This window comes from Poecilia reticulata, linkage group LG15 (genome assembly GCF_000633615.1).
Source record: "Poecilia reticulata strain Guanapo linkage group LG15, Guppy_female_1.0+MT, whole genome shotgun sequence".
Taxonomy (NCBI): domain Eukaryota; kingdom Metazoa; phylum Chordata; class Actinopteri; order Cyprinodontiformes; family Poeciliidae; genus Poecilia; species Poecilia reticulata.
Genome location: NC_024345.1, coordinates 14295393 through 14323072, shown reverse-complemented (window position 1 = coordinate 14323072; position 27680 = coordinate 14295393). Strand labels below are relative to the sequence as shown.

Below are 27680 nucleotides of genomic sequence, written 5' to 3'. Positions count from 1 at the left end.
GATTCGGGAAAGATAATCGATTAGGACACATCAGTTCTCAATACGCCATTATCTGGACATGTTTCAAAACTCTCCCCGGCCTATTAATCAGTGGAATTCCAATTATCCCCGAGGAATTCTCCAAGGTGCCGAAAAGTAAAGGAAACAATGGTGCACACCCGTCAGAGCCCATTGGTACAACGTCACACGCGCGAGACTGCCCGAGCAAAGAAGGTAAATGAATTACTGGGGAGATAAGGAGGAGGAAGAGAGACAGAAAGCTGAGGATGCAGCCTGCCTGGATCCACAGCACACAACGCAAGAGCGGCTAGAGCGTTTCAGTGAAACACAACTTCAGCGGTCTCATCATCAGCTTCACGACGAGGAAGAGATGCGTTGATCCAACAACACTATCCCCCCAAGACTCCCCCCCCACCCCGCTCTACATTCTCGTCCTCCTCCACCTTTTTTTTTTCCTCCTCTCATCTCCAACGAGGAGCATCCCGCGCACTAATATATTTTTTTATTTTTTATTTTTTATTTTTTTTTGTACTCCAACCGACGGCCAGGCAATTTCAAGGGGAACTGACAAAAAGCCAGACACGATGCGTGGATATTCCCGCTATGGGACAGCCGTGGGATTTATGGTACTGCTGGACGCTTTGCTGATATTTGCGACGCAGGCTACAGAAGGAGTCCTGACGGACCACCTTTTGGTTCAGTTGCATGAGGACGCGCAGGATGAGGCGCACCAAGTTGCAACACAACATGGGCTCCAGAGTGCACGGAAGGTATGAGGGATACTCAGGACTAAAAAACAAAACAAACAAAAAAAAAAGTGACGCGCATGCATGTGCATTAGGTTTCGTAAATAAATAAATTATTGTGACCAAAAACGCTCAGAGAAAACATGTACATGTTCGGGACATTTAGATCCTTCCCCGTCCTCGCAATAGTTACGAGCTGTCCATTAGACAACCCACTAGGGAGCATCTTTATTTTTTATTTTTTGGTTTTTACTTCGCTCCACTTTGTAAATGTGATGACGTCATTTCCACTGAAATACAGGCTGAGGTTTGTGGTTTGCCCACTGGCCTATGGACCAAATTTATTTAGCATTAATGTCCTTTGACGGATGAGGCCGTTGAAGTATCTATGTCAATAACACAACAGATAATTCATTCTGTAACCACAAACAACCAGGTATGCTCTAAACAAGCTGAACTTACATTTCTGCTGTTGTCATTTTGCATACTCTGCTGCCTTATTTTTAGGATGGTGTTTTGTAAATGAACACAAAAACACAGTGTTATCACCTTCAATCTCACCAGAAAACTGTACATCTTTATAAATATTATGAAAAAAAAAATTGCAAGGGTTCAGGTGTAACAACAAAGGGCATGCCAAGCCTCCTCCTGCAGACCAGTGGAAATAATTCCCGAAGAGTATGTTCCTTGTCACATGTCAAAATAAACGTTTGTGTGAAATTGGCTGTAGCCTCAGTCAGTGAGGCGTAGCATTGGGCAAAGCCGTGTCTGCATGAAAATCACACTTTCTCCCCCCCGTTGTTTCTGTTCATTTCACTCATTATAATACATCATCTGTCTTGTAACTGTGCAGCATCACCACCTCTGAGCTGTTGCAGGCACTTGTTTATCTCCTGACATGTACTGACACCCAGGTTATGTAATCTGTGGCTTTGTTGGTTCTAATGGGAGTCGCACCATTAAGCAAGGTTTGTGTTTTTTGACTTATCCTCTTTCATTGCCTAATTAACTAGTTCGGGCCACCAAACTGGAAATGATCAACCCAGTCAGATCGTTAAAATTCCTAATTATGAAAAAAAAATAAGTGGAGCGTTTGCTTTGAGGTCAGTTTTTCTTATTACATTTGTTTCAGGCAATTTCCAACTAATGGCCAGTGGGAGACAAGAGTAATATTCATGCAAATGTTCATTGTATTTCAACATTGCATCTGACAGGCACATCGGAAAGCATTTATTTAGCGGATTGACCTGCTCCCTGGCTGTCACCAAAGCATAGGGAGGTCTTTAATTTGTGTACAGTGCTGGAGGGGAAACTCTGGATGATGCATCTCATTTCCCTGCCTATGTGATTTATCATGGTTGATTCCTCTTCTTCAACGCCTTAAAATAGACCCTTTGTTAAACCTAGGGAACCATTGGTCCTGCGACCCCACCGTCTTTCTCCTGCATTTTTAATGCAATGTTTTCTGAGCGTATGCGTTTACTCTTTGGAATTGCTGTACTTGATTGTTCTCATGTCTGTTTCGGTTCATGGCGTGCTTATCTCTTGCTCTCTCTCTCTCTGTATGTGTGTGTGTGTGTGTGTTGCTTTATTTTAAATGCAGCTTCCCTTTGGAGATGGCCTGTTTCACTTCTATCCTCAGGAGACTTCAAAGAGGCGAAGCAAACGCAGCACTCGTATCAAACAGAGCCTCCAAAAAGACAGAAGGGTGAGCGTTAATTATATCTAACAGTGTGACTTCTCACTTAGTCTGCGACGCTGTGTTTTTTTTGAGGGTTGTGTTTGAGATGAAACCCATTACCGAAGTTGAGAAGAAAAATCATTAAAAGTTCACGATATGGGCACAACTTCAGTGATCTCAAGGAGGTGGAGTACAGTGAGGGTAAAGTAGATAAAACTGAAATAAATGTCGAAAGGAAGCAGAAAAGCCTTTTGTTTTCTAGAAAATAAGATGAGTTCTACAATATTCCATCTTTTAAACAAACCACTTCTCAATTATTAGAGCTGCTTAAATGGCAAAATCATCTTTCATTGTCTAGTTGCGTTGCATTGTGTGTGTAATTACAGCAGTTACAGCAGAAGCTGTCACCTTATGATGAAGAAGACAAGAATTGCAATGGGAAAGGTGTACAGTAATACTTTAAGCGCATATCCTTGGTCTTTCCTGTCTTCCTTTTTTTCTGATTTCAGAAAATTTGGTGCATCTCAAAGTGGCTTGGATTGATTCTTAAATCTCTATGAATGATCAAATTTCTTCAGGAAATAAAATACTGTATTTTAGACTTGTTTCTACTACAGAAGCCTTTTTTCCAGGAAGCCTTTCTGTGGCCTTTATGTGTGCCCATATTTCCAGTGTATGCAGCTTTTCCGCTGCAACGGTGCCTGTTAAAAACCAACAACATATACCTTAGCGTTGCAACATTATCAAAACTGTGGTTGTATTGAGAAATTGTGGGAGGCATTTTGACAGAATCAGCTTTTCTGTCTTAGTAACGTGAAAATGAAAAAAATGATTTATTGTAACATCTGTAGTAACATGATGATAAATGTATCATGTACACCATTTCAGGTAAATTATTTTAAAAAGCACACAGTTCAATCAATAAATCTTTTTATTTCAGTTAAAAATATCTGAGGGGAGTTTAACAAATCAGTTTTATTTATATAATCCCACTCGTCCACATGGTGTGTACACACACAAAATGTTTTACAGAAATAAAGATCAACTTTTTAAAAAAATACCTTAGAGTAACTCTTAAAACAAAATTATATATTTATGAGTTTTCTTATGTCGGTATGTCCAATGAAATAAGTCCTCTTACAGACACAGATCCCAGTTGTTATCAAATTCAACCCTTCATAAATAAATAAACCAAAAAAATGCGACAAATGGCCTTAGTAACATCCTAATCAACAAAGATGCATATGGCAGCAGCAGGACACTGAATTCAACAGAGGTTTGACAGAAACACACATTCCTTTTTCTGCTAATTCTTGTCTTTGCAACATTATGTTTTGAACATGGAAAAGTTTAATTATAGACATAAAATATTTGTAAGACTTCTAAATATATGTATTAGATGTAGGGATAAGTTCATATCACTGGTTGCCAGTTTGTATAACTCTGGGAACCAACTTGCTGGTAACGCCTGAAATCACTCTGATGAAAAACTAAATGTGAATATTGTTAACCTCCCCATAAAAACTGAGAAACCACATATTTAACTGAAAAAAATATATAAACAAACAGAAGCCTTGATTTCTTATATTAAGAAAATCAAGAAATCAAGATTTTGGTTTTAGGTTTTTGATATCTTTGCAGCGTTTGCCACGGGTTGTGCTTGACTTCCATCTAAGCATTTTATCGTAGCATGTGTGGTGTGGCGACAGCAGGCTTTGGGTAATAACTAAATACAGTGAGCCAGAAAAGCTTTACCACATTTAGATTTTCACATTGTTCATAGCAAACTAAGTAGTAAATACTGTGCAACAATTATTCACCAGAGTTTAAATTCTGCTTAGCTCACATCTCTGCCCGAGTCTGAGTCTGTTGAAGGCACAGTCGCACAAAGCCTGTTTGAACGATGAAAGGCTGTGAATGAATCTGTTTGTTCCAGCGCAATTTGTCTTGTGTAACTCCACGTGTTTAGCTTGGTCTATTGTCGGAGGCGGTAAGAGCGTAGGTCCCGCTGCAGACAATCAACTGACCTCTCTAATTACGGTTGTGAGAGGTGCTAATGAAAATAAATGTGAGCCGCTTCACCGAGCTAATGCAGCTAATGGAAGTGAGACAACACGGACATGGACAGGTCTACGTTCCAGATGCTGAGGTTTAATCAGATGCTTGATGTGCTCACATGGATTTCTGCGAATCTCTGGACCCTATGAGGACGGACTCATCATTGGTAGTTCCTGTGACCTTATAACATTCACAGTCAGCCACGTGGGTTCAAATTTACAGTCAAAGTTGCCTTTAAATGTTAGCATTTCTGCATGTTCTTTTTTTTTTTTTTTAAATAGTTTGATTTTAAGTTATTTCTGCTGTTATAAAGAATCTACACCACGTCATGACATTTTTAAAGCTATTTGCGCAAGAACAAGTAAGCCTGCTTCCAGGGACAGTTTGATAAAGTAGCCGACATCTCTATTGTTCATGTGTAAGCGGCTAAGTATCCCCAAATGGCACTGTGACATTTTCTACCCTGATTCCAGCTTCAGATACTTGTAAGTGAAATATAACCAGCAATAGTTTCAGTTTCATATACAATCTCTTCTAAGACGCCTCCTTCTACTGTAGACGACCTTTACAGGTAAAAAAAAAATATTGTGACATCAGATAACCCCTAAAGAACAATATTACTAATGTATTTTTTCAAATAACATCTTTGTATTTGGAGAAAATTACAATTGATCACCTTAAAATTAAAATTTTACGTGATCAAAGGTAGGGAAAATTTTTTTCCTACCTTTTTTATGCCATAAGAAAATAAAAAAGTAAAAAAAAAAAAGAGTTGGTCAGGGGCCGAATGCTTTACTCCGAGTTTCAAAGTTAAAGTGCTGGAATCATATTAGTGCTGCTGACGTGTTCAGGCCTTTTAGAGTGGAAGATGGCAGACGCACATTTTATTCATTGCACTCTATATCGACCCAGATGAGACTCACTTTACGCCTCTTGTAATTCTGCAGTGATAGAAGCTTCATGAGTTATAGTGTTCATATGTATCATGCGTGGCTGGCTCGATTTGTGATTTATAGATTCCATCCATCCATCCATCCATTTTCTTACACCCTTGTCTCTTAGTGGGGTCGAGAGGGTTTACTGGTGCCTATTTCCAGCCAATGTTCCGGGCGAGAGGTGGGGTCACCCTGGACAGGTCAACAGTCTGTCGCAGATTTATAGATTCCAAGATTCAACAAAAGAGGAAGAATACAAATTAAATGTAAAAGACAATTTAGCATGAGAATAGTTAAACTATTTCAATTGCTCAAATGAAGTAGATTGGATTAACACATAAATATTCAGTACATACTTCATTTAAAATTAAGCTAGAAAAGGGGTCATATTGTTTAGTTTTCATACATTTACAGGGAATATTAAATGGCAGTCTAGCTTTAAAATATGCTGAGCAGCGACAACAAAGGCATAATATGTACACTGTGACCAGGATTCCTGCTCTTTCATTTATTAGAATATGTTTACCCACCACTTTACTCACAGGAACTTTTTTTATTCATATATCTCCTTTTCATCTTTTCTTGTGATTCCTGTCTTGTCTGCTCAATTATGCAGCTCTGTTTTTTTTTGTTTTTTTTTAAGTCATTGTTATTTTATTTGTAAATATAGAGTTGGAGACATTCACATTTAAAGCATGATCAAGATCTTTCAACACTCTATACAAGCAAAGAAACAAAGCAAAAAAAAGAAATCATGGGGAAACTAGAACAGTAAAGTATCAAAGCGCTGTATTTCAAAGTGAAATGAAGCGTTGTGAGCTGGCAGTTGGCAAGGGCGGACAGTGACAGTGGTGCATGGGCACTGTTTGATGTCGTGAGTGGGAAGTATGACATGCCGTCCAAGGGAAATACCCACTCTTCCGCTCAGTGGAGGAATAAATTGCTGCTGGATGGAGAGACGTGTTGAAAAATAAGGAAGATAGTGGTATATTTTGAAAATGTTACAATTGGCAAAAACGAAGAGAACTGAGGATTGACCTCTTTTAAAGGATTTCCCGTCAGGTTGATTTACAGCACGTATGTTTGTTCCTCCAGATTGATTATAGTGTGACTTAAATGAGACTCGCAGATGAATACGCTTTGGCCATTTGAGAAAGGCGCCTTAAGTGCTGCTCTGCCTTCTTATCTGAGGTGGTAAATACACTTGAAATTGCCTGTTTTCCGAGTCACATTATGGTGAATTTGCAAGAGTAATCATAAAAGGTACACTTATCAGTGACCCATTTTTCAATTGTGGTTTTGAAACTGTGAAAGTTATGAGAATAACTATAAAATTGACATTTCTAACCAAGCATTTATGAAACATCGATTTATGGCGTTGAAAGATTGCAGGAATGTTTCATTTTGTTTTTCAATGCAGCTGTACTCAGAAAGCATTCATAAATTGAGCAACCAACAGAAACCTTTATTATCCATTGTTAAAGACAATTAGCTATTTTTTGTGTTTTTTCTTGGCATGTGGTTGCATATGTCCTGAAATGTCACGTGCCTGAAAGCTGAGTTTGTCAAACACATTGTTCTTTTCTTCAAACTGCTAATAACAGTGTATTCCTTTAAATGTTATATATTTAAACAGTAAATAAACGTGTTCAGAAACTAAAGTTATACAGAGCAGTGGCTGAGAAATAATTAACATAATAAGGAACAAACTGTCGTAACTGCAGGCTAGCAGTTTTATCAACAAATTTGAAATATTCTGCAGACATTTGACCTCTGACTTCTCTAATTGTAATACCAACTCTTATTTTTCCCACCTCATAAATTACAAAAAAGAGCATTTCAGAGTAAAAAAGTAATACAAAGTAAATTGTCTCCTTGAAAGCAGTGATGATGGATAGGAGCTCTGTTTTTCCATTTTGAATTTAGTAACTTTCCTGTAACTTATCCACTCCTTATGTGTTAGATTCCAGTGTTGGTATGGTGATAATGTTTCTAATAATAATAAAAAATAACAATAAAAACAAAAAAAAACTAATGCAGAGCGCAGCTGTTCATCCACCTGGGTTTCTTTGATAACTCAGGAAAGCCCTGGTGTGTTTGTGAACATAACTGCGGTGGTTTCTAAGGTTGTCTGGTAAGAAAAGAAGCAGTGGCTTTGTGGCAGGTGAGTCTGGCAGCCTCGGCTATACCTGCAAAGACTCTTATTAGATGAAAAACAGTTATTTTGATTGACAAGAAGCTCTTCCTTCATGGTGAGAACAGCACAATTGAGTGTTGTGATTCTCTGTGCACAAAACAACACACAATGCAACATCTTTAGAGTTACAGGAAATTCTCTTTTTGTTTCTGCTTCAATTTCCCAGCACATTTATTTCATTCTGCTATTGTTTTGTTTTAATTTCTTTTTTTTTGGTCCCTTTGAGCTCACTGCTTTCTTCTGTGTCATTTCTCTGCTTCTTGTACCCAGGTAAAGAAAGTCTTCGAACAGGAAGGTTTCAGTCGTCAGAAGCGAGGCTACAGAAACATCAATGATATTGAAGTGAACATGAGTGACCCTCTGTTCACCAAGCAGTGGTATCTGGTGAGTAATCGGCCAACTAGCTGTGTCCGTGCTGCCTGACCTTTCTCACCAGCCCACATTCTTCCACGCTAATTACTTGGAATCCAGGCATTCTCCACTTTGCCTTCAGAATCAACATTGGTACTCATTCTTAGATTAGTTTGGCCAAAACAGAGATGTGTAATCTCTGCACTTGTGCATGCTAGTTTCCTCCTTAATGGCAAGCATGACTTTTATGCAGCAGCAAGCTTGCCTTCATTCATTTGAGGCAAAAAGAGGCACATGCTGTATCGCTGACATTAATGCCCTTTCCTGCCTTTAACCTTCATCCTCTCAGCACCGAACCAGCCATATCCAATGTTATTATCCCTTCCGGCGCATGCAAGCATCCTCTACCATAGCTAATATCCTAATGGTGGCTCACCTTGGTGCCATGACTCATGAATGTTCTCCATGTTGTCCAGATTAACACAGGGCAGGCAGATGGGACCCCCGGGTTGGATCTAAATGTGGCTGAAGCTTGGGCACTGGGGTACACAGGCAAAGGAGTCACCATCGCAATCATGGATGATGGTGAGCATTAAGCTGGTCTTTAATGAGCGGTCTGTAGCAGTCGCTAAGCTTGTGCAAATCCCTCCATTGGTTTGATAAATACAATAACTGTTTACGGCTCAGACGATATATTGCTATGATATTTTGTGGAAAATTTTGTGCAGTTGATAGAATATATAAATGAGATTTTTTTTTTTCAGAAGAATAAAACCCTTTCTCTTCAATGAAATTTTACTGTCAAAAACGTAACAATAATGGGTGATTAGTATTTTTATTTAACATTGCAGTTCTTTCAACCTTTACCTCTTCAGCCAAATTGTTTTTACTGTGTAATTAAAACAAAAATTTAAATTTAATATTTATATTTTAGGTGTTTTGTATGGAGAGCTCTTTCATTTGAAATTTATTAAATGAATGCTGTTATTTATAATATTTAAAATTAATTACTTTTGCACATTTAAGTAATAATTGTATTCACAGAACCTAGTTTACAATTTTCGTGTCAATTAAGAACAAATACAAAAAGTACACTATCATCTTTTATTTATTTACTTAGGCTCTATCGCATCACTGATTAATGTCTCATTCCAGGTATCGACTACCTGCATCCAGACCTGGCATCAAATTATGTGAGTAGCTTCGTGTCGTTGAACGTTCTTAATTTTCTTTCATTCCTTTGAAGGGCTGTTAATAAGTGAAGCAAGGGTTGAGGATTTCACGGGCCTTGTGTGACTTCTCACTGGCACTGACAGGTGCTCTCTGAGTTGCCTTCATGGCTGCCGAGTCTCCTTGTATCCCTGGAGGACGCTGAGACAGGCAGACGGCCAGCCAAGCTGTTTAATGTTAATGCATAGCACACTGTGGCAGACACAGTGGCAGGCCGATCTGTCACTGGCTGAGATAATGCCAGGGTAGTTGCTGCTGCATAATGTGATGTTTTATCTCTAGAATACTGATAAAACTTTAAAGGACAAGGATTGTGAAACAGGACACAGTGATGAAGGTTTCATTACAGTGGCTGCAGTTCTGCGCGTCCGGCTGGCGAGTTTTGTTTGTCTTGACTCGTTGTTTTTTCTTCTTTTAGTTTACAGTTCTCTCAGTTTTCTCACATAATGTTGTATTAACAACCCTGGAGGCTCTAGTTTTTCCTTCCACCTATTGGTACTTGCTGAAATACACTCTGTGCTAGATTTACGGTGCCTTGCAAAAGTATTCACACCCCATCGCTTTTTGAATGTCATTATACCAACACACTTTAATGTATATCATATGGGTTTTGTGTGAAAGACCAAGACAAAATAGTGCATAACTCTGAAGGGGAGGCAATATAACACATGGAATTAAATTTATTCACGTCTTTACCCCAATTTAATCTGACACCACAAAATATAATCTGGTGCAACCAAAATTCCTTCAGAAGTTATCAAATACAATGTAGTTTAAATAAATACAGACCAGTAGTTTGTTAAAGAAAACTAGTGAAGAAAAACGTCAAAAAAAACAAAAACCAAATAGTCAGATAGTTGTGGACATGTTTAAAGAAGGACGTAGTTCTCAAACAACATTCCAACTTTGAACATCTCATGGAGCATTTTTCAATTTATTAGTTAAAAACAGAAAGTGCAGGCCACTACTACATTCCTACCAAGACAGGGTCATCTACCAAACTTGACAAGTCTCAAAGAGAGGAGGACTTGCGGTGACTGACTCTCACTATTGACAGGACCGTGATTTGGTATGCCTTCACAAATCTGACCTTGATGGAAGAGATTCATGAAGGAAGCGTTGTTGACATGAAGCCATTAGAAATCCTGAGTGCAGCCGCAAGACATGTGGTGACACAGCAAGGTGCTTCATTCAGAATGAAATGAAACACCTTGAAATCGTATTTTTAGCCTTCATGCAAACTGCTACGTATGGCAGAACACTGAGTAAAACATTTTATATCAGCCGTAAATCTACACTGAGATATAGCAATACTTTTCTTCAGCAAGAGTAAAGAAGCTGCTATAGAGAGGCGATGGCAACATGGGTGAGACTAAATGACAGGGAAATCCTTAAAAAGAAAACTGTCAAAAAATCTGCAGAACACTTCAGATCGGAGTGGAGGTTCACCTTTCAGATTTTAGAAATATACCGTAAAACAATTTTTTTGTGTGAGGTTGTTTTCTCTGTGTGTGCATGTATCACTCATCACCGTGTTTGCCTGGCTTTGCATGCACCCGCCTGTGAACAAAGATGAGCTGTGGCCCAAAAATAACACGCAGACTCAGCCGTGGAGATGCAGGAGCATGCTTCACTAGATTGATGCATCACGCTGCTCCGTAGATGTTTTTTGTATGTGTGCGTGTGGGGGTGTGTGTGTGCGTGTGTGTGTGTGTGTGTGTGTGTGTGTGTGTTTCTTTGAGTTAGATGTTGCCCAGAAAAAAAAAAAAGAAAAGAAAAAAAAATGACACAGCATGACAGATCCGGTTTTGTTAACGTTGTCATGGTGTTTTTTAAACCTCCTACTATCAGCTGAATGAGAATTTTCATAAAATATCATTTGAGCTCATTACATCTCTTAGTTCAGTTTTAATCGAACGCATTTGGATATTTCTACATTACATTTTGCGCCTTGGTGTAACAATCATTCAGGAAATGCTCATAGGATGTATTTTGTTATGGTGAATTAAGATTGAAACTGCGCTGCTTGCAATAAGCAATTCCTAACGTGGTGGTTTTAATTTCATGGCACATTTACCAGTAGATGCCAAACAGGCAAAACACTGTGATGAGTTTTGAATAAAATAGATCTTCATGGAAATTTAGAACAAATTGATACAACTTCCAGTATGCTCATTTTCTGCTTTTGCTTGTTTTCTACTTTTATTAAGTTCAATTATTTGAATGGTGCTAAAGTTAGATATGTTTTCTGAATGTGGTTCGGTTATTTATTTATTTATTTTTTTCATTTCTCCACTTCCCACATATGATCGATACAGCTACTGGCTACAGAGGGGGATTCTCAGTACCAGTAGGATTGATAGGTGACCTTTTTCTCCCTCTGCCTGCTAAATAAAACATGTGCAAGAGGAGAAAAGGAGAAATGCGGAGTGTTGTGTCACCTAGTGGGACTCCTACTGTGCAGATGGGAAGTTACCGTTTGAACGTACAGATCAATGAAGATGACTGAATGTTAGAGGAAGTTAAAACGAGCAATGTTACTTATCCAACTCGTCAGCTTTCTCAGCTTCAAGATTAAGCTATCAATCGAATTGAATTTTTAATTGCAGTGATATAATTAAGATATTAAGGCCATTCCTGATAGGGAAATCAATCTATTAAATAGACAGATTACCATATTACCCAATTACCCTGAGTACCAGTAGATGTTCCTGTATTATAAACCCAGAATGTTATGTATAAAACCTATAGTAAGGGGTATAACTGTACACATTTAAAGAAGTTGTGTAATGCTATATGTAGATTAGATGAATATGAATCAAAAACTGAAGAAAGATAAAAACATGTATTATACTAATTGTAATAGCATTACAATTGTGTCATTACATTTCACCAGAAAAAAATAATTAATGATTTTTACCCTTTAAAAAATTATCAATTGTCAACATGGCTTTCAGTCTTTTTTTGTACATCTATTCTGTGACCCTTAATTTAATCTTACTTAACTTTTGACCCTTTTTTAATCATAATAGCTAAGGTGACCCTGAAGAGAAAAAGCTGAAAGAGAATAAGAAGAACACCACTAATCTTAGCTGTGTTATTTAGTAAAACACAGATCATTCAGAATAGGTTTTAATCATTTACAGATGACAACCTATGTGCGTTCTTTAGCTACAAGAGATGCAAACTGTCGCAGATAAAAGCATCAAGCTTAACGTAATTTGAACCAGTGTGCAAAAAGAGAGAAATCAGTTCTGCCATGTTCAGAAATAACTCTGAATGGTTTGGAGAAGTCAAATCAAAAATCCCAAATTATCTCATATGATTGGTATTAGGATTATTCTCTAACAAAAATGAAGATTACCCACTAAAGTTTAGGATTAGTCTCAATCTAAAGCCAACTCACTGGTTTCTTAGTGGTTTTGTTTATTCTTTATCCTTGCAGAGAGGTTAGGCATTACTGTCACACTCAAGATGGGTTTTGTTAGACATATGGACCACAAATCTAAATGTTTTTTTTTTATATAATTAAGTTCAGACATCCCTGGTAATATGCTGAAAGATGACAATGCATTAGTCTGCTTCAATTTGTAGTCATTAGAAACAGCTGAAACAGAAGCTTGATGACAAGACCAAGATAATCAAGATGGTTGGAGGAAAACTGTGCTCCCTTTCTTCTCTTTCAGTAATATCTATGAATTACCTTGTCGTGCCTTCTGAAGCAATGAAGAACTTTTTATGTATTTTTCTTAGATTACCATGCCTTAACCTTGAAGATGAATCTTAGTGGCAGTACCCTTGGTGTACTTATAACTGCATTTAGACATAAAAGAAGAAAATAGCAGCCTTACTATGGTGTGTCTGTGATTTTTCTTTTAGCAGCCAGGGGTTGCCAGGAACAGATGAGGTGACTCAGGCTTTAGTAGTTCAGTACCTGGCTGCACTCAAGACAGCAAGGAAAGAGAGTCTGATTGATAGCAAAAGATATGAGTTTGAGGTTTAGTAAGTGATTCATGATCCCATGTTATTTATTGCCGTGGCTCGAGACTTTTTACCCGGTTTATAGTGTGTTTTTTTTTTCCTCTTCAAAAATGTTGTTCTCCACACAATGGTAATGTTTTAAGCATTTTTCTAAGTCTTTTGTAGTTGAGCTTCTTAAATATTTTTAGTCTGCTTTTTTGTCTTAGAAAGGAAATGAATCAAAGAAAGAAAATGTTAAACAATTTAAAAAAATCAATTTAGTTGACATTTAGCTCTAATAGAAGCAACTATTGACAGAGGCTTTTTACCGTGTCCTTGTTATCCTCCTCACATTTTCATAATATGGCAATAATAAAAAAAATCACATACAAAACTAAACACAAACATTAAAAAGCATTACAAACTCCTCACAATTACACAAACACAAAAAAAATAAGAATGTATGTCAAAATAAATGTAGCAATCTAGCTATAAACATGTCAGTATAAAAATAATTAATATGTGATTCCCATTGGTTCAAACCAGAAGATTCTGCTCTCTTCCCGTTTTGCTACTGGCTGACTTGTCTTCTCTAATTATCAGCCAGTTGTCTGGCAGAAGCAGCAGTGGCAAACCAGTCTCCTAAAACGGATCTGATATGGTTAAATCTGATGCCGATGGACCGAGCTGCAGATTCTCTGTTCTCATGTAGCACTAGTACAGAACCAAACACCAAACACGGGTATGTGAGTGACAGTCTGAATGAGATTTCAAAATGTCTGATAGTTACATTCACTGGATAAATGAGCATTTAACAGATGTGCATATGTTCTGTCAAATTGTTCTTTCTGCTCCTTTGACTATCTATTGGTCATGTAAAATTAAATCCCGAGCATGTACTTCATCTCAGCTTGAAGTACATGCTGTAGCCACACATCAATGTTGCCCAGTGAAGATTTTCTTAATAAAATGTGGAATCAAGGAAGTTAATTTCTATGTTTATTAGGAAAAAAATGTTAAAACAAATGTGATCTGACAAGCAAATTGTCCTCCAATAACTCATAGTTATAATACTGGGAGCAACATGAATCAATTACAACACTTAATTTATGTTTTGGCATAAAAAAAAATCAGTGGTTAGCCTCAGGTTTCATCTAAAATCTGACATCAAAGGCACTCAATGAGGAGATGTAAAAAGAACATCAACAGTAGAAAAGAGACAATATTATAAGAGGTAATGGTTTCGCAATTTGATGCCACCTATAATAGTATTACGCTTTGTTGTATAATATTTCAGAGGGTGTAGATTAAAAATTACCTGGACCGAAAAAGAAGTGACCCAAAGAAGTTTCTTTGATCTTTAGCACAACATTAAAACATAACGCAAAATGACCATAATTGTTGATAAAATATCTGCAGAAAACACAAAATGGCCTCAAAGAATATGAAAATGAATGTTCACAGCATTTACATTATAGCTCTGTAACTGAATAAAGAACAAACTTTATTAAAAGTAAGTTCAGTATTTGTTTCTGAAGGGCAAATTCAAGGGATTCATTCTTATATTTGGTCTGACCAAAGAATAAGGAAGGATTGGAATAATAGAGGAATAAAGGAACAATCTCCAAGTAGGAAACCCAGGGACTGACCACTTCTAACCACCATAATAAATCTGTTTCCTTCAATGTCTTTCCTTCAGTCTTGTCTTAACGCTGGTGTCGGTATTGTCCGATCTTGGTCTTGAGTCAGCTTTGGGTTAATTGGACATATGGCACTAATTAAAATAAGTGTTTTGTGCATATGTTGGGACAAAACTTACAGAAGGAGATTTTGTTTTTCATGCTCTATGTGATTTACTTTGAGCTCATTTGTCTTAGTGACCTGGGTTATGGCAACTTGCTGTGCAGTTTTTACTCTGAGAGAAAACTGTTGCTTATAAAGAACTTAATATTGAAAATGACTGCCAAAAAAGAGTAACAGTTCACATTAAACAGTACTAACAACAATAATACTTTAAAAAAAATTAACTTGTACCTGTTGTTACTTCACAGTGTAATGTTTCTCGCTGCCCATCTCCTGTTCACTTATTGCTTTCTTGTTTGTTTTTGCCTCAGCATTTCTATTTTCATAAATGCATCAATTTGGTCCTTTCAGAATGCCGATGCCAGCTACGATTTTAGCAGCAACGACCCGTTCCCATTTCCACGATACACAGATGACTGGTTCAACAGGTAATGCCCGTCCAGACAGCCCTCCTGTTTATATACACATACCGAGTGTGTTTTTGCGTGCAAACGTGTACGCTCAGTCTAGAGTCTGCTCGCTCTGTCCTATTGATTTTCTCTCCACATAGTTCTGTTAAGACATAATGCAGCAAAATAAACAGCGACATTGTCCAGCAGCAAGACAAAAGAAAGCCACATTGCTTATTTTTAGTCGCACAAATGGCTGCATAGAGTATGTGAAAAAGAAAGCTCCTACATCAATTTACTCCTCAAAAGAAATTGTGTATACTAGTGACCTTCTGTTATTAAAGCCTGATCAGGCTCCTATCTTCTAGCATAAATACTTTATATATTAAAAAAACAAACATGTAGATAACATATAACAAATATTGTTTTATTTGCATATCTGCTTCCATTTCCCTTGATGTATGTGTGTCTGTACCTCTGTGTCAAATTTAGCAGGCGGTGCTTTGGTTTAATAGCAGTTGCTGACTGCAATTCTCGCTGGCTAGTCAGCTGGTTGTTATAAATAGCTGCCTGTCTGGTGCAAAGCATGCTGGGAAAGAGGGGTTGACTCTGCAGTGTCCCTGTGGGGGTGCAAAGAGATGGCAACATTACACGGTGAACACAAAACACAGATGTGCACCGGCTCTTCTGTTAGACATCAAATATTGTCGCTTGTTGCAGGACCAATGTGAGTTAAATTTCAGGATTGGAGTGTTTACGGCAACAAGATTCTTTATCTTGATCATTTAGCTATGAACAATCTTGTTAAAGTCCGACATGGAGTCTGCAGCAACCAAGGTTACAGCTGATCTGCGAAATCTTAGCTCAGACTTTTCCAAGAAGATATCATTTGCAAATGTATGCAAATTCATGCAAATCCTTACAAGTCATTTCTTTCCTCGTTTTTTTTTTCTTTTTTCTTTTCCTGTCACCAGTCATGGCACACGATGTGCTGGGGAGGTTTCTGCGGCAGCCAACAACAACATCTGTGGTGTGGGAGTCGCCTACAACTCCAAGGTGGCAGGTGTGTGTCACGTAGAAACCTGCACTTTGAAGAGAGAGGAGGGTGACCATGAAAAGATTACAACGTTAAATAATAGCTCTGATAACAGTTTGATGACAGCCTCACAGGTCTGATGCAGGTGATTTACAGAGAGAGGGAAAGCACAAAATATAGGCTGCTGTGGGGAAAATTGTGCTGAGAGGTGTTTATATGGTTCACCTCTATGCACAGAGGTGGAAATTATTCAGACTGCCATGGTGGAAAACAAAATTGATACATAAAATTGAGATATGAAATAAGCAGGTTGAAATTTGATTTGCATGTTGCCGTGATGGTGACTATGTTCTTATCTTCTGTTATTAAGGTATGCACATATCATGTTTTTTTTTTTTTTGTGTGCAAATCAAATGGTCAAAACAGAACCGGCTGTTTTCCTTAAGTCCTTATTTTATATTTCACTTCTGTCTTCTTCCGCCAGCAAAAATGACAAACTAATAAAAACAAGATTCTTGTCCTCTTAGGCATCAGGATGCTGGACCAACCTTTTATGACTGATATCATTGAAGCATCATCCATCAGCCATATGCCTCAGGATATTGACATATACAGTGCCAGCTGGGGACCGACCGATGATGGCAAGACTGTGGATGGACCGCGAGAACTTACATTGCAGGCCATGGCTGATGGTGTCAATAAGGTATAAAGGAATCAACCAGATGCTGAGTAGCAGCTTTCTTCAGGGCATGTTATTGAATATATTGAAAATATGTTGATCGGGTCTTTTTATAATACATCTGGGACCTATGGATATTGACCTGTTGGGCAATATATCAAGAAGATTTGTCTTTATTAATCCTATCTCCTGTTTGAAACACTCATACCACAGAAGTTTTCAAACTGTCTCAAAAGCTGTGGCTGCCAGGTTTTGCTGACAATCAATTAGTGTATGCCACAATATCAGGTGCAATGAAGGTGATGCTGCAACACTGAGATAAACCTTGTGTCTTTGTGCACTAATGAAACTTAATGCACCAATGCAGCTAGTAGGGCAGGTGCATATGTTTTCAGAAACTCAAAAAATAGACGGATAACCATTCTTGCAGAAGACATTTAGCGTATTATGGTACGAAATTTGAATTGAAAGATGAAGAAAATGTCACTTATTCAGATCATCTTTTTTATTTTACCGTTGAAGCTGATTTGAAGTATTAATGCACTAGCATGCTGGTGTAGAAACATTTTCACTGAACTCTGTGTTGCTTGTTAAGGCTCGGGACATTATTACAGACATTTTTCATTTAGCTGTGCTCTCATTTGTGCAGAAACACAAATGCATTGCTCTTATGACAGAAAGATTAAAATATGCACACGCTAAATACATTTTCTCTGCACATTCATCATGCTGAGAACATAGAACACCTATTTTAGATAAACGGCAGTAACAACAACAGTATTAGAGGTAGTAGAACTTGATAGTACCTTAATCTGGCCCAGTACTGCAATTTTTATAGAGACTTTACATGGACTTCCATTCATTTCTACATCCTAACCCTATGCCTTACCCTAAACCAGTAACCAGTTACCAGTAACTGCAACCTTAATTCAATTCACACCTTAATCCTAAACCTAAGCCCTAACACAAAAACAGCACCTCTCAGTCAGTCCCCACAATGTAGGATGTGTTAGGAAAATGGTCCCTACCATGTATCAAACACAAGACCGCACACACACACACACACACATGCACACACACAGTTGTAATGCTAACAGCTACACTGCCAATTACTTGCTTGATTAATCTTCATGCACCATGTGCAGGCAGGTGCAAGCTGGTCTGAAACAACTCCATCTCAGGCAGGCAGAGCGACTGAACAGAAGCACAACTCAGTGAAACAAACATCACTTATCGTGTAGGCACTCTGCAATCTGCTGCTTACAGAAGATTCTAATGATCACTTATATAAGTTTCTGTGCTGGTTGTACATGATATGCCCTGTGCAGACGAGGAAAATCAGGAAGAACATTATGTTCTAGAAGCGTCCAAGGGAGACTGTGTGGTTTTAATCAAAATAAAAAAAACTGTCCTGGGCAAAAATTAAAGCACTTTGTCAGAACTGGAGCAGAAAACAGAACAGTAAAATCCTAAAGCACAGCATTTAGCTCAGTGTTGCTCAAACCTCTCTTTTTATGCTAACAGGACACTATGGTAAGGGAGGGGAAAAGCGCTTAATCGTCAGTCTTGTTGCGAAACCATCAGCCTTTTGTAGTCACAGGTGCAGCAGAGAGAAAAAAAAGGGATACTCTCTGCCTGGAGAGACTGTTTGTTGTTTCCTTTTTTTAAGACAATGACATTGAAAAAAATAGTTACAGTTTTTTTCCTACTATAGATTATATACCCTTTTCACCTACTCAAGGACTATTAACAATTACAGTGCTTTGAAAGACGATTCCCCAATAAAGATTTCTTCTGTTTTAGCTTTTTAAAAAAATCACATTTAGAAGTTTCAGATTATCAAACTAACTGTACTGTCAAAGATTACCTGAGGATTTCTTTTGCTAAGGGTTTAAAGCTACCTGATATATATATATATATATATATATATATATATATATATATATTATTATTTGCACAAAACACACAAAATGTTAATCATTGTTTTTTTGTTTTGTTTTGTTTTCTTACTTGTTGAAAGTGAGTCACATTTTACATACAACTCTTTCGTCCTTCGTGGCGCTGCTGTGTTTTGGAGTCACTACATTTGTGACAGATCTCATTAGGTAGCTGTGTGATTAGACAGTTTGTTCCGCAGCGTTGGACCAGAGAGGCGACAAGAGAGTTTTGATTGGATTGTAGTGTATGAGTAATTTAGACACAAATGCACCAAAGAGACCAATTTTAGGCACTTTAATAAACACAAGAAGTTTAAAAATGCTGATACTGGTTGTGTAATTACAGTAAGATTAAACCCCCTTTTTCTTGGTCGTCACCTTAACTTCGAGAACCCCACGAGAAATAAGCAGTAACTCTGATGTATTTCTGCTTCTCTGGGTGATGTCGTTTCAGGGGCGTGGAGGAAAAGGCAGCATCTATGTCTGGGCGTCAGGCGATGGCGGTAGCTATGACGACTGCAACTGTGACGGCTACGCCTCCAGCATGTGGACCATCTCCATCAACTCTGCGATCAACGATGGCCGCACCGCTCTGTATGATGAAAGCTGCTCCTCCACGCTGGCGTCCACATTCAGTAACGGGCGAAAACGCAACCCGGAGGCTGGTGTTGTGAGTGCGCTCAGATTTAATTGTGGACATTTCACAAGAGTGACAATAGACAAGCCAGATTAATCAGCAGGAATTCCCGATAATACTTCTAACATTTAAAGATGATTCAGCTTTATTTCTCCGAACATCTTCACACGTCTGTCTCTAAAGATCCTCTCACATTCTCTAAAAGATGTTATTGCATTCATGGACTGAAGAGTTATTTGCACATTTTCTATGAGCACAGCATATCTGTATTCCAGACCCTTCGGGAGATTGAATGAGTCCAGGAAATTGCTAGATGACTGAGAAAAATAGTGGCGGCTTAGCTGGAGGTATGGCTCTTTCCAAGAAATAAGCCTGATATTCAGATTTCTATTTTTGTTTTGATGCTCAAAATGATGCTGGTACACAAACCTTTCGGCATTAAAACTCTCTGCTGTCCATCCTATTATTTTTTTCTCTGTTATTTTTAAGGGACACTTTTTAATGAAATTGTCTTTTTGCTTGTGTATTTTGGACATACATACCTAACAGTTTGTGAATTTTCCAAACATTGGACATTTCAAAATTGGTGCTTCTTTTTGGGTTGAAATTTATACATTTTTTTTTTGTTTTTGTTTTTTTTTCAGGCACAGAAAATAAATGTTAACTTTAATACTTCATAACATTTTTCACTCACAATGTCTACCTACCGTCTTTTACAGCTGTATTATTCGGTGAGCTCCATCGGCAAAGCACAACAACATAAGGATCTGTTCCCAATACCAGTGGAAATAAGTAGTTTGCAAAATGGTCCTTAGAAGTATATGTCAGACTTTGATCCTTCCTATTTAGATACTAATTTGTAATAATATGACACCTAAGTCCACACATTACGAAGCATTATAAACCAAAATTTGTTTACAGAGGCTGCAGTGTTTGAATAATTATGTAAATCACCTTTTGCTGCTCACAAAGTGCAATCTTCCCAAGGGGTTTTTCTCATAATTGCAGTTAATCTGTTGTCATTTTTTATTAAGTACCATATTTAGTAAATAAATAATTCTTCAGTCTGATTGTGCAATTTAGTCTACTCTCACTCATCATACTTTGAATTATGCAATTTAGCGGCCACAAACAAAATGGTCTCCAATCAACAGCTGAGGATTAGACTTTACTTCTGGTCAAAATAAAAGCTGAAGCACATAGAAATACTGTCTAATGCGTCTTGCTAATTTATTAAAATCTCTTGAAGTTTTTTTTTTTGTTTGTCCTTCTACAACTACAAACTTCATTGCATTGTAGTGTTAAGGACTGCATTTCTATTCAGCACCCTAGAAACAATCCTTGTAGAATTGTGACCAACATCAGCTTTGTACATATAAAGTGTAACATATTTGCCCAATGTATTTGCAGATTAGGTGAAAATCTGGGGGCAAGATTAATTGTCTGAGCTTCAAAGCATTCATTGATTATTGGTTATCATTTGTTGAGATGCATCTACAAAGAAATTGAGCTCCAATATTTAGAAAATATTAAACTCATAGCCTCAGATTATAACTATGTTAACACAAAAATCCAATTATTCTTTGCACTTTCATAAAGTAAGCTTCTTAAACTTTTAACAAATAGCTTTGCAAGTCACTACCTGCGTAACAGTTTTAAAATTGACTTTCATTTATTTCTGTTACTGCGATTTGATTATTTCAGGCTACTACAGATCTGTATGGAAACTGCACTCTGCGCCACTCTGGAACATCAGCAGCAGCACCGGAGGCAGCAGGCGTCTTTGCTCTGGCTCTTGAAGCTAAGTATGTGCTCCACGCTCCCTTTTCACATGCCTATCATAATTGCGCATATTGATTTAGATGGACTGTCTGCATGAAAGAGCATTAAGTTGCCTCATTGAATGATGCTTAGGTTGAGAAGGTGGCAGCAGGAAGGCACAATCTCTGTATATGACATTCGGTCATGTTTTCCTTTATCAGCATCACCCTTCATCTTCACGTTCTATATCCCTGAGTGACTGAACTCTTTAATGGTTCAAGATATCTCTCCTTTTTTTTTACCAGTTGTACATCACTTTTTACAGAATTTCTTATTTTTCACAATAGCAACCTATATAAACCTTCTGTGATAGAGTACAGACTCAATGGAAACTAATAACCCTTGAATCAGTTAACTGATCACAGTAAAAAAAGGACTTCCATGGTTGAAGAAGAGAGACTTTGTCTCATTATGTCACAGACAATAGCGATTCATCACAATCCGCATATGGTAAAAATGTTATCCAAGAGCTAACAGTGATACCAAACGCAAGGACAATGGAGATTTGTTATTTGATGTCAATTCTATAATCTGCACATTCACAGGATTTTAAATCCTGAGAGAGACCCAGTCATTCTTCCCTCTCTCTTCTCTCTCAGGACTTTGCTTCTCGCATTAAAGGCTGACACGATTCTCTGGGCATTAACTAACACCAGCTGATGGAGCTGTGTAAAGACGCACTGTTTGCTCAGCACACACAATAATGATGTTGCTGTCTGGAGACCGGATGCCCAGCTGCAAATAGCTCACAAGCCTTTTTACTGCCCAAACACACTTGAACCGTAGAACAACACGAGTCTGCCAGAGTAAAGCTGTCACTAAAAACAGCCGCAAAAATTTACAAGAGATACAGACAAAGGCAACCATCCGAGCCCAAAACACAAATACTGACGCTGAATGCTTTTAGCTATTCTATTTTTATGTTCAAAATGTTTTTTTCTTTTTTTTTTGTTCCTGGAGGAATCTCTCTGTAGGAACACGCTGCCCTAAATCGTCCTCCATGTTTGTTTTTGTCTTAGCCCTAACCTGACATGGAGAGACATGCAGCACCTGTCGGTCCTGACGTCGAAGCGAAACCAGCTCCATGACGAAGTCCACCAGTGGAGAAGGAACGGCGTGGGTTTGGAGTTCAACCACCTGTTTGGGTATGGCGTCCTGGACGCTGGGGGGATGGTGAAAATGGCCAACGAATGGAAAACGGTGCCGGAGCGTTTCCACTGTGTAGCTGGATCCATCCAGGAAGCCCAGTAAGTTACTTCTTTTAAATTAATATTTAGATGACAGGTTATCATAAAATGCTATTTCGTTCTGCACATCTGCAGCTTGCAACCAACCTCCCAAGATTTTAGAGAGGAAAACCCCACAGACTGCAGGAGAGACACTCTCATCTAATTACTGGGTAATCCCCAGTATGACCTAATTCAATAAAACATTCATAATCAGAGTATCCACTTAATAACCCTGTAATACTTGTATCAGCTGCTCAGCCTGTTTTGTCCTGTAAACAGAGAAATTTAGAAATTCTACATTTGTTTGTCAAGATAAAGTATTTTAGATCTTGGAAATATTCAATGAAATCTGGTACATTTATTTTTTAATCACACTCAGTCATATTCAGATAACACTGCAGCCCCAAAAACATTCAGTTGTCCAGAATAAATTTTATGTCCTAATTTTAGGAATTTTTTAAAATAAAGGTAATGCCGATCACAAACTGATTCGAATCAAAGCACTTTTATGCTGATTTGATTTATTTTTTCCATCTCCAATGCACATGTACAGTGTGGTCACAATGCATGAATAGAAAGCTGATTTTTAGTGTAGACATGCTGATTGCCAAGGTAGAAAAATTGCCCACTTCCAATCTCTGCCTGATTTACTGGCGAGTCCCCAAATTAAAGGATCTGTATTTTATTAAGGACAATCCAGTCCAGATTTTATAAAGTATCACAGATTGAATGATTCAACATTTTCTGTAAGAGACTGTTAGTTAGCCCTTTAACTCTTTGCTGTTTGGAAGCAAACATCAGCGTTGTAATTGGCAGATCCATTAGATGGGATGTAACATCAAGAGCGGGAATTTTATTTATTTATTTTGGTGTTTCTAACGTCCTTTTTAAAGCACTAACAGTAACCAATGGGTGTAAAATCTGGGCTTTATGGTATGGTTGTTTATGTGCAACATAAACAACAGAAAGATGGGGAAAAAAATCCAATTTTGATTGTTTTTGTCAGCATGCATGAATCTGCTTAAAAATCTGAGCTCTTTTATTTTTCAGTTTGTGCCTCTCCACAATGTGTTTATTAAAAAAAAAAAAAGGCAAATTAATGTTCCGCAATAAACTAGTACACAATATTTCTCCCTGATCAAATTCTGAATTATAAATAAAAGTATCGTTTCAGTTCTACGTTTGACATAGCGCTCAAGAGAATGTTGATCTGAACATTTGAGGTTCCTGTTTCTAAGATACTTACCATCCTTTGATAATGGTGGAGAGGACTTACATTTTTGAACTCAAACATTATTTAAGAGACAAGAATATCTATAAAAAAGTTATTTACACTGCAAAGTTTATTGGAAAGGAATACCAGAAATGACAACTCTCGTTTTAATCCTTTCAATTGTGTCTTAAAAGCTGATTCACTTTCACTGTCATTTTTCTTTTTCTTTTTTTTATCAGTTATGTTTCCACAGCAGCACTGCAGGGCTTCTACTGCCTGTATTGTGGTGGAGCTATAATTACAACAATCCCACCTCTGTTGATAGCATATTATCAGAGAAGAGCAATAAACGCTGGTGTAGCCAGGCTCACAAACGCTGCTCAGCAGTGATCTGATGGCTTCCCTGGCTGTTTATGGCTTACTTAGTTGGAGGAAAACTTCTCATTATCAGCTGAGCTGGCACACGGAGCACCGCAGAGCAGCGTGGCCGTTTTTAATCTGGAAAGATTCAGCCCTTCAGCTGCACCTCTGTCTTCACTCTGTGGCTTTGCAATTACTCTTGCACATTGCCCAATGGTACATGTGAAAATGCTCATCTAAAATGTATTCACACGTAATTTTACTATTAAAGTAAAAGCATATATTTGAATGACATTTTTATGAAAATAAATCACAAGACAGAAAAAGCGATTTTGGCAAATTGAAGGTTAGTAAAACAGATTTACGTCAGGTTCAATTTAAATACAGTTACCTGTTTAAACACCAAAATAAACATCGTCATTTTCACTCTCCACCACAAGAATTGGTTTGAGGGTAATTCAAAAAATATATATCAATAAAATGTTTTCTTAGTCTTTACACTGTGAGCTGTCAATAAAATATGTATTGAGAACAGACTTGTTAGTTTTCATAGATATTCTCTTTTTCTGTCAGCTCAACTCAGTTTTGTGCTCAGTTAATTATTTTTTCTTTGTGGTTTCCAACACTCCTCCTTAACTTTCCTTTTCCTGACACTTTTGTCTGCTTCTCACTACCTGGGATGAGGCCTCAGCCTCTAATAATGGTATTAAGCCTCTTCACAGCCTTTAGCCACCATCTGCCCTGCTGTGCTCTCACCCTGTCTTTCCTTCACCCAAAGAGATGGGAAAGTTTTCTTAATCAAAATCACGGACACAAGGTGAAAGTAGGATCCATTTTATCCTGTGATTGTAGTTTCTGTTCTGAACAGATCTATAATTGAGAAATAAAAACTAGAAATTATTTTGAATTCTGGTTTGTGGCATACAACGTTTCTTGTGTGACTTCTTCTAAAAGCATTACATTTCCTTATTCAATATTTGGAGACATGTCCTTTTGGTTTTGTCTCATTGGATAAATTAATAATTGAAGTAATGGGCCTAGATGACCACTGTTGCATTAAGGAGAAAAAGTAGGAAGCTTGCAGACATGAAAACATAATCCCAAATGTGAAGTATGGAGATGGCGGAAGCATCTTGTGCACTAAGGAAATGTATAAAAACTTAGGAATTTTTAAGAAAAAACCCCTCAAAAATAATCATCCTCTTATTTTTCTGTAATTTTGTTAACCCTAAAGCAACAAATGTTAGAGAAAAATTATTTTTATGTTAGAGCATTGAAATATCTGGTTTCAATGGTTCTCACCCAAACCTTTCTGTTCACATCATCAATTCCATTCAGACCTTCATAAAAACATGTTACAAATTCAAAGTTTGTATTTATTGAGATGGGAGTTCATATATTTTTGGCCGCTGGAGCTCATTTTAAAATTTCTGCTTCCATTTTTTTTTTTCTCCATGCCAAACATTTTATTGCTGGATTTGGTTTAATCGTATTAAAAACTATCAGATTGATATCACAAGTTGTGATGGAATAAAATTGACCTTGTTTCACCAAGAGACAAAACATGTCTGTTTTAATCAATGTAAGGAATTTTAAAAAGCTTACAAACTCTTTGTTTGACTATATTACAAATTACATTAGGTTGACTGAAATTTTTTTGAAAGAAGGGCGATATATATTAGATATATAGTCTTAGCTATATGAATTTAGCCCATTATCTGTCTTGCTTCTTTTGGCTCTGTTTACTTTCTGAATGTCTTTCTCAAAAATCGCCTTTAACCATTTATTTCTGTTTCTTGTTTCTAAGTAAATTCCAGTCTGGCAATAAGCTGGTACTAGCCATTACCACTGAGGCCTGTCAGGGGAAGGACAACTTTGTCCGCTACCTGGAGCACGTCCAGGCCGTGGTCACCGTCAACGCCACCCGCCGTGGAGACCTCAACATCAACATGACCTCACCGATGGGCACAAAGTCCATACTGTTGAGTCGACGGCCCCGAGATGACGACTCCAAGGTCGGCTTTGACAAGTGGCCCTTCATGACCACCCACACCTGGGGGGAGGACCCCCGTGGCACCTGGGTCCTGGAGGTGGGTTTTCGGGGCGACCAGCCTCAGCGGGGGGTCCTCAAGGAGTGGACTCTCATGCTGCACGGAACACAAAGTGCCCCTTACATAGACCAGATTGTGCGCGATTATCAGTCCAAACTTGCCATGTCCAAAAAGGAGGAGCTGGAGGAGGAGCTAGATGAGGCCGTAGAGAGAAGTCTGAAGAGCTTGATGAGTAAAAACAACTGAAATCAAAGTGTCACCTGCATGTTGCCAATCGCTTCACTTTTTCCTGTATTTTCAGTCTCGCTCTCTGCCCACAGTATCACTACACCACTTTGTTTTGTTCAGTGTTTCCTCTCTTGTGTCTCCTGCTCTGCCTCTCTCCTTTCTGCTTGTTTTTTTGTTATCAAGAGTTTCCCTCAGACACCTTTGATGAATGTTTCTCCTAACAATCATGACAAAAGTATATCCCTCGATTAACTGTTGTAGAGAAGGCAGAACTATATCGGCAGAATTTTTACATTGTAATGAATTGTACATATACCAAATAGACGCCAGCGTTTCATGCTATCGCTTTCATGCCCTGCACCTTTCTTCTGCCAAATGTTGTACAGTTTTCTTGCTTTTTTTTTCTGTGACTGTAAATGATTTTGTGTCTCATTCTACTTAAACTTTAATTTCATCGCAAACAGAGCAGTGATACTTCTTTCCGTCTGTATTTTTGTGAAATTTTTGTAATCAAGGAAAGGAATGTGTAATTTATTTTGCAGTGTGGTCATGAGTTCATATTTCATAACCTTTGACGTATATGCTATAATAAACCTATTCAGCTATTTATTAAAGTATTTGAGTGATTTGGAGCACATCACCCAACATTTTTTTCTCCTAAATAAAGACTTCTACTCTATCAATTCAGTACCCCAAACTGCACAAATAAATACATAAATCAAATGATGAATGCCAAAAAAGAAAAAGAGAAAAAAAACATGGAAAAATGTTGAAAACAATTCTCATTCAAAATTACGTATGTTGCCTTTCAAACATTTCCAGTTTTCTTTGATTCTTTAGCATATTGAACCTAAAAGGTACTATGCATTTTATTTTAATTCTACAACACAAAGTAGCGCACAACTCTTAAGGGAAAATGTCACGTTTTCAAAATTTTCCACAATTCCCCCATAGATATTTTGTCCCCTTCTTCCCCAATAACCATAAAATATAAATAAATACAAGTTCTTAAAAACCATCTAATTAGAAAACAGTCTTCAATTGTATTTTTTTGTTATTTTAGTATAAATGCAGTACTATTTGAACTGTATAAAAGCAGCAGGTCTGTTAAATAAGAGTTTGAATTAAAGGGACACTTT

General features: G+C 37.7%; 1 protein-coding gene across 1 annotated transcript; it reads left to right on the top strand.

The window, feature by feature from the left end:
* Positions 1 to 204: 204 nt before the first annotated feature.
* pcsk2 (proprotein convertase subtilisin/kexin type 2) lies at positions 205 to 27173 on the top strand. Its single transcript, XM_008429407.2, has 12 exons — positions 205 to 770; positions 2350 to 2454; positions 7888 to 8001; positions 8445 to 8553; positions 9124 to 9161; positions 15313 to 15389; positions 16325 to 16413; positions 16914 to 17089; positions 19457 to 19672; positions 21344 to 21444; positions 22480 to 22707; positions 26070 to 27173. Exons 1-12 carry the CDS (start codon positions 585 to 587, stop codon positions 26557 to 26559), a joined length of 1929 nt encoding a protein of 642 aa, XP_008427629.1. The 5' UTR covers positions 205 to 584; the 3' UTR covers positions 26560 to 27173.
* The last annotated feature ends 507 nt before the right edge of the window (positions 27174 to 27680 follow it).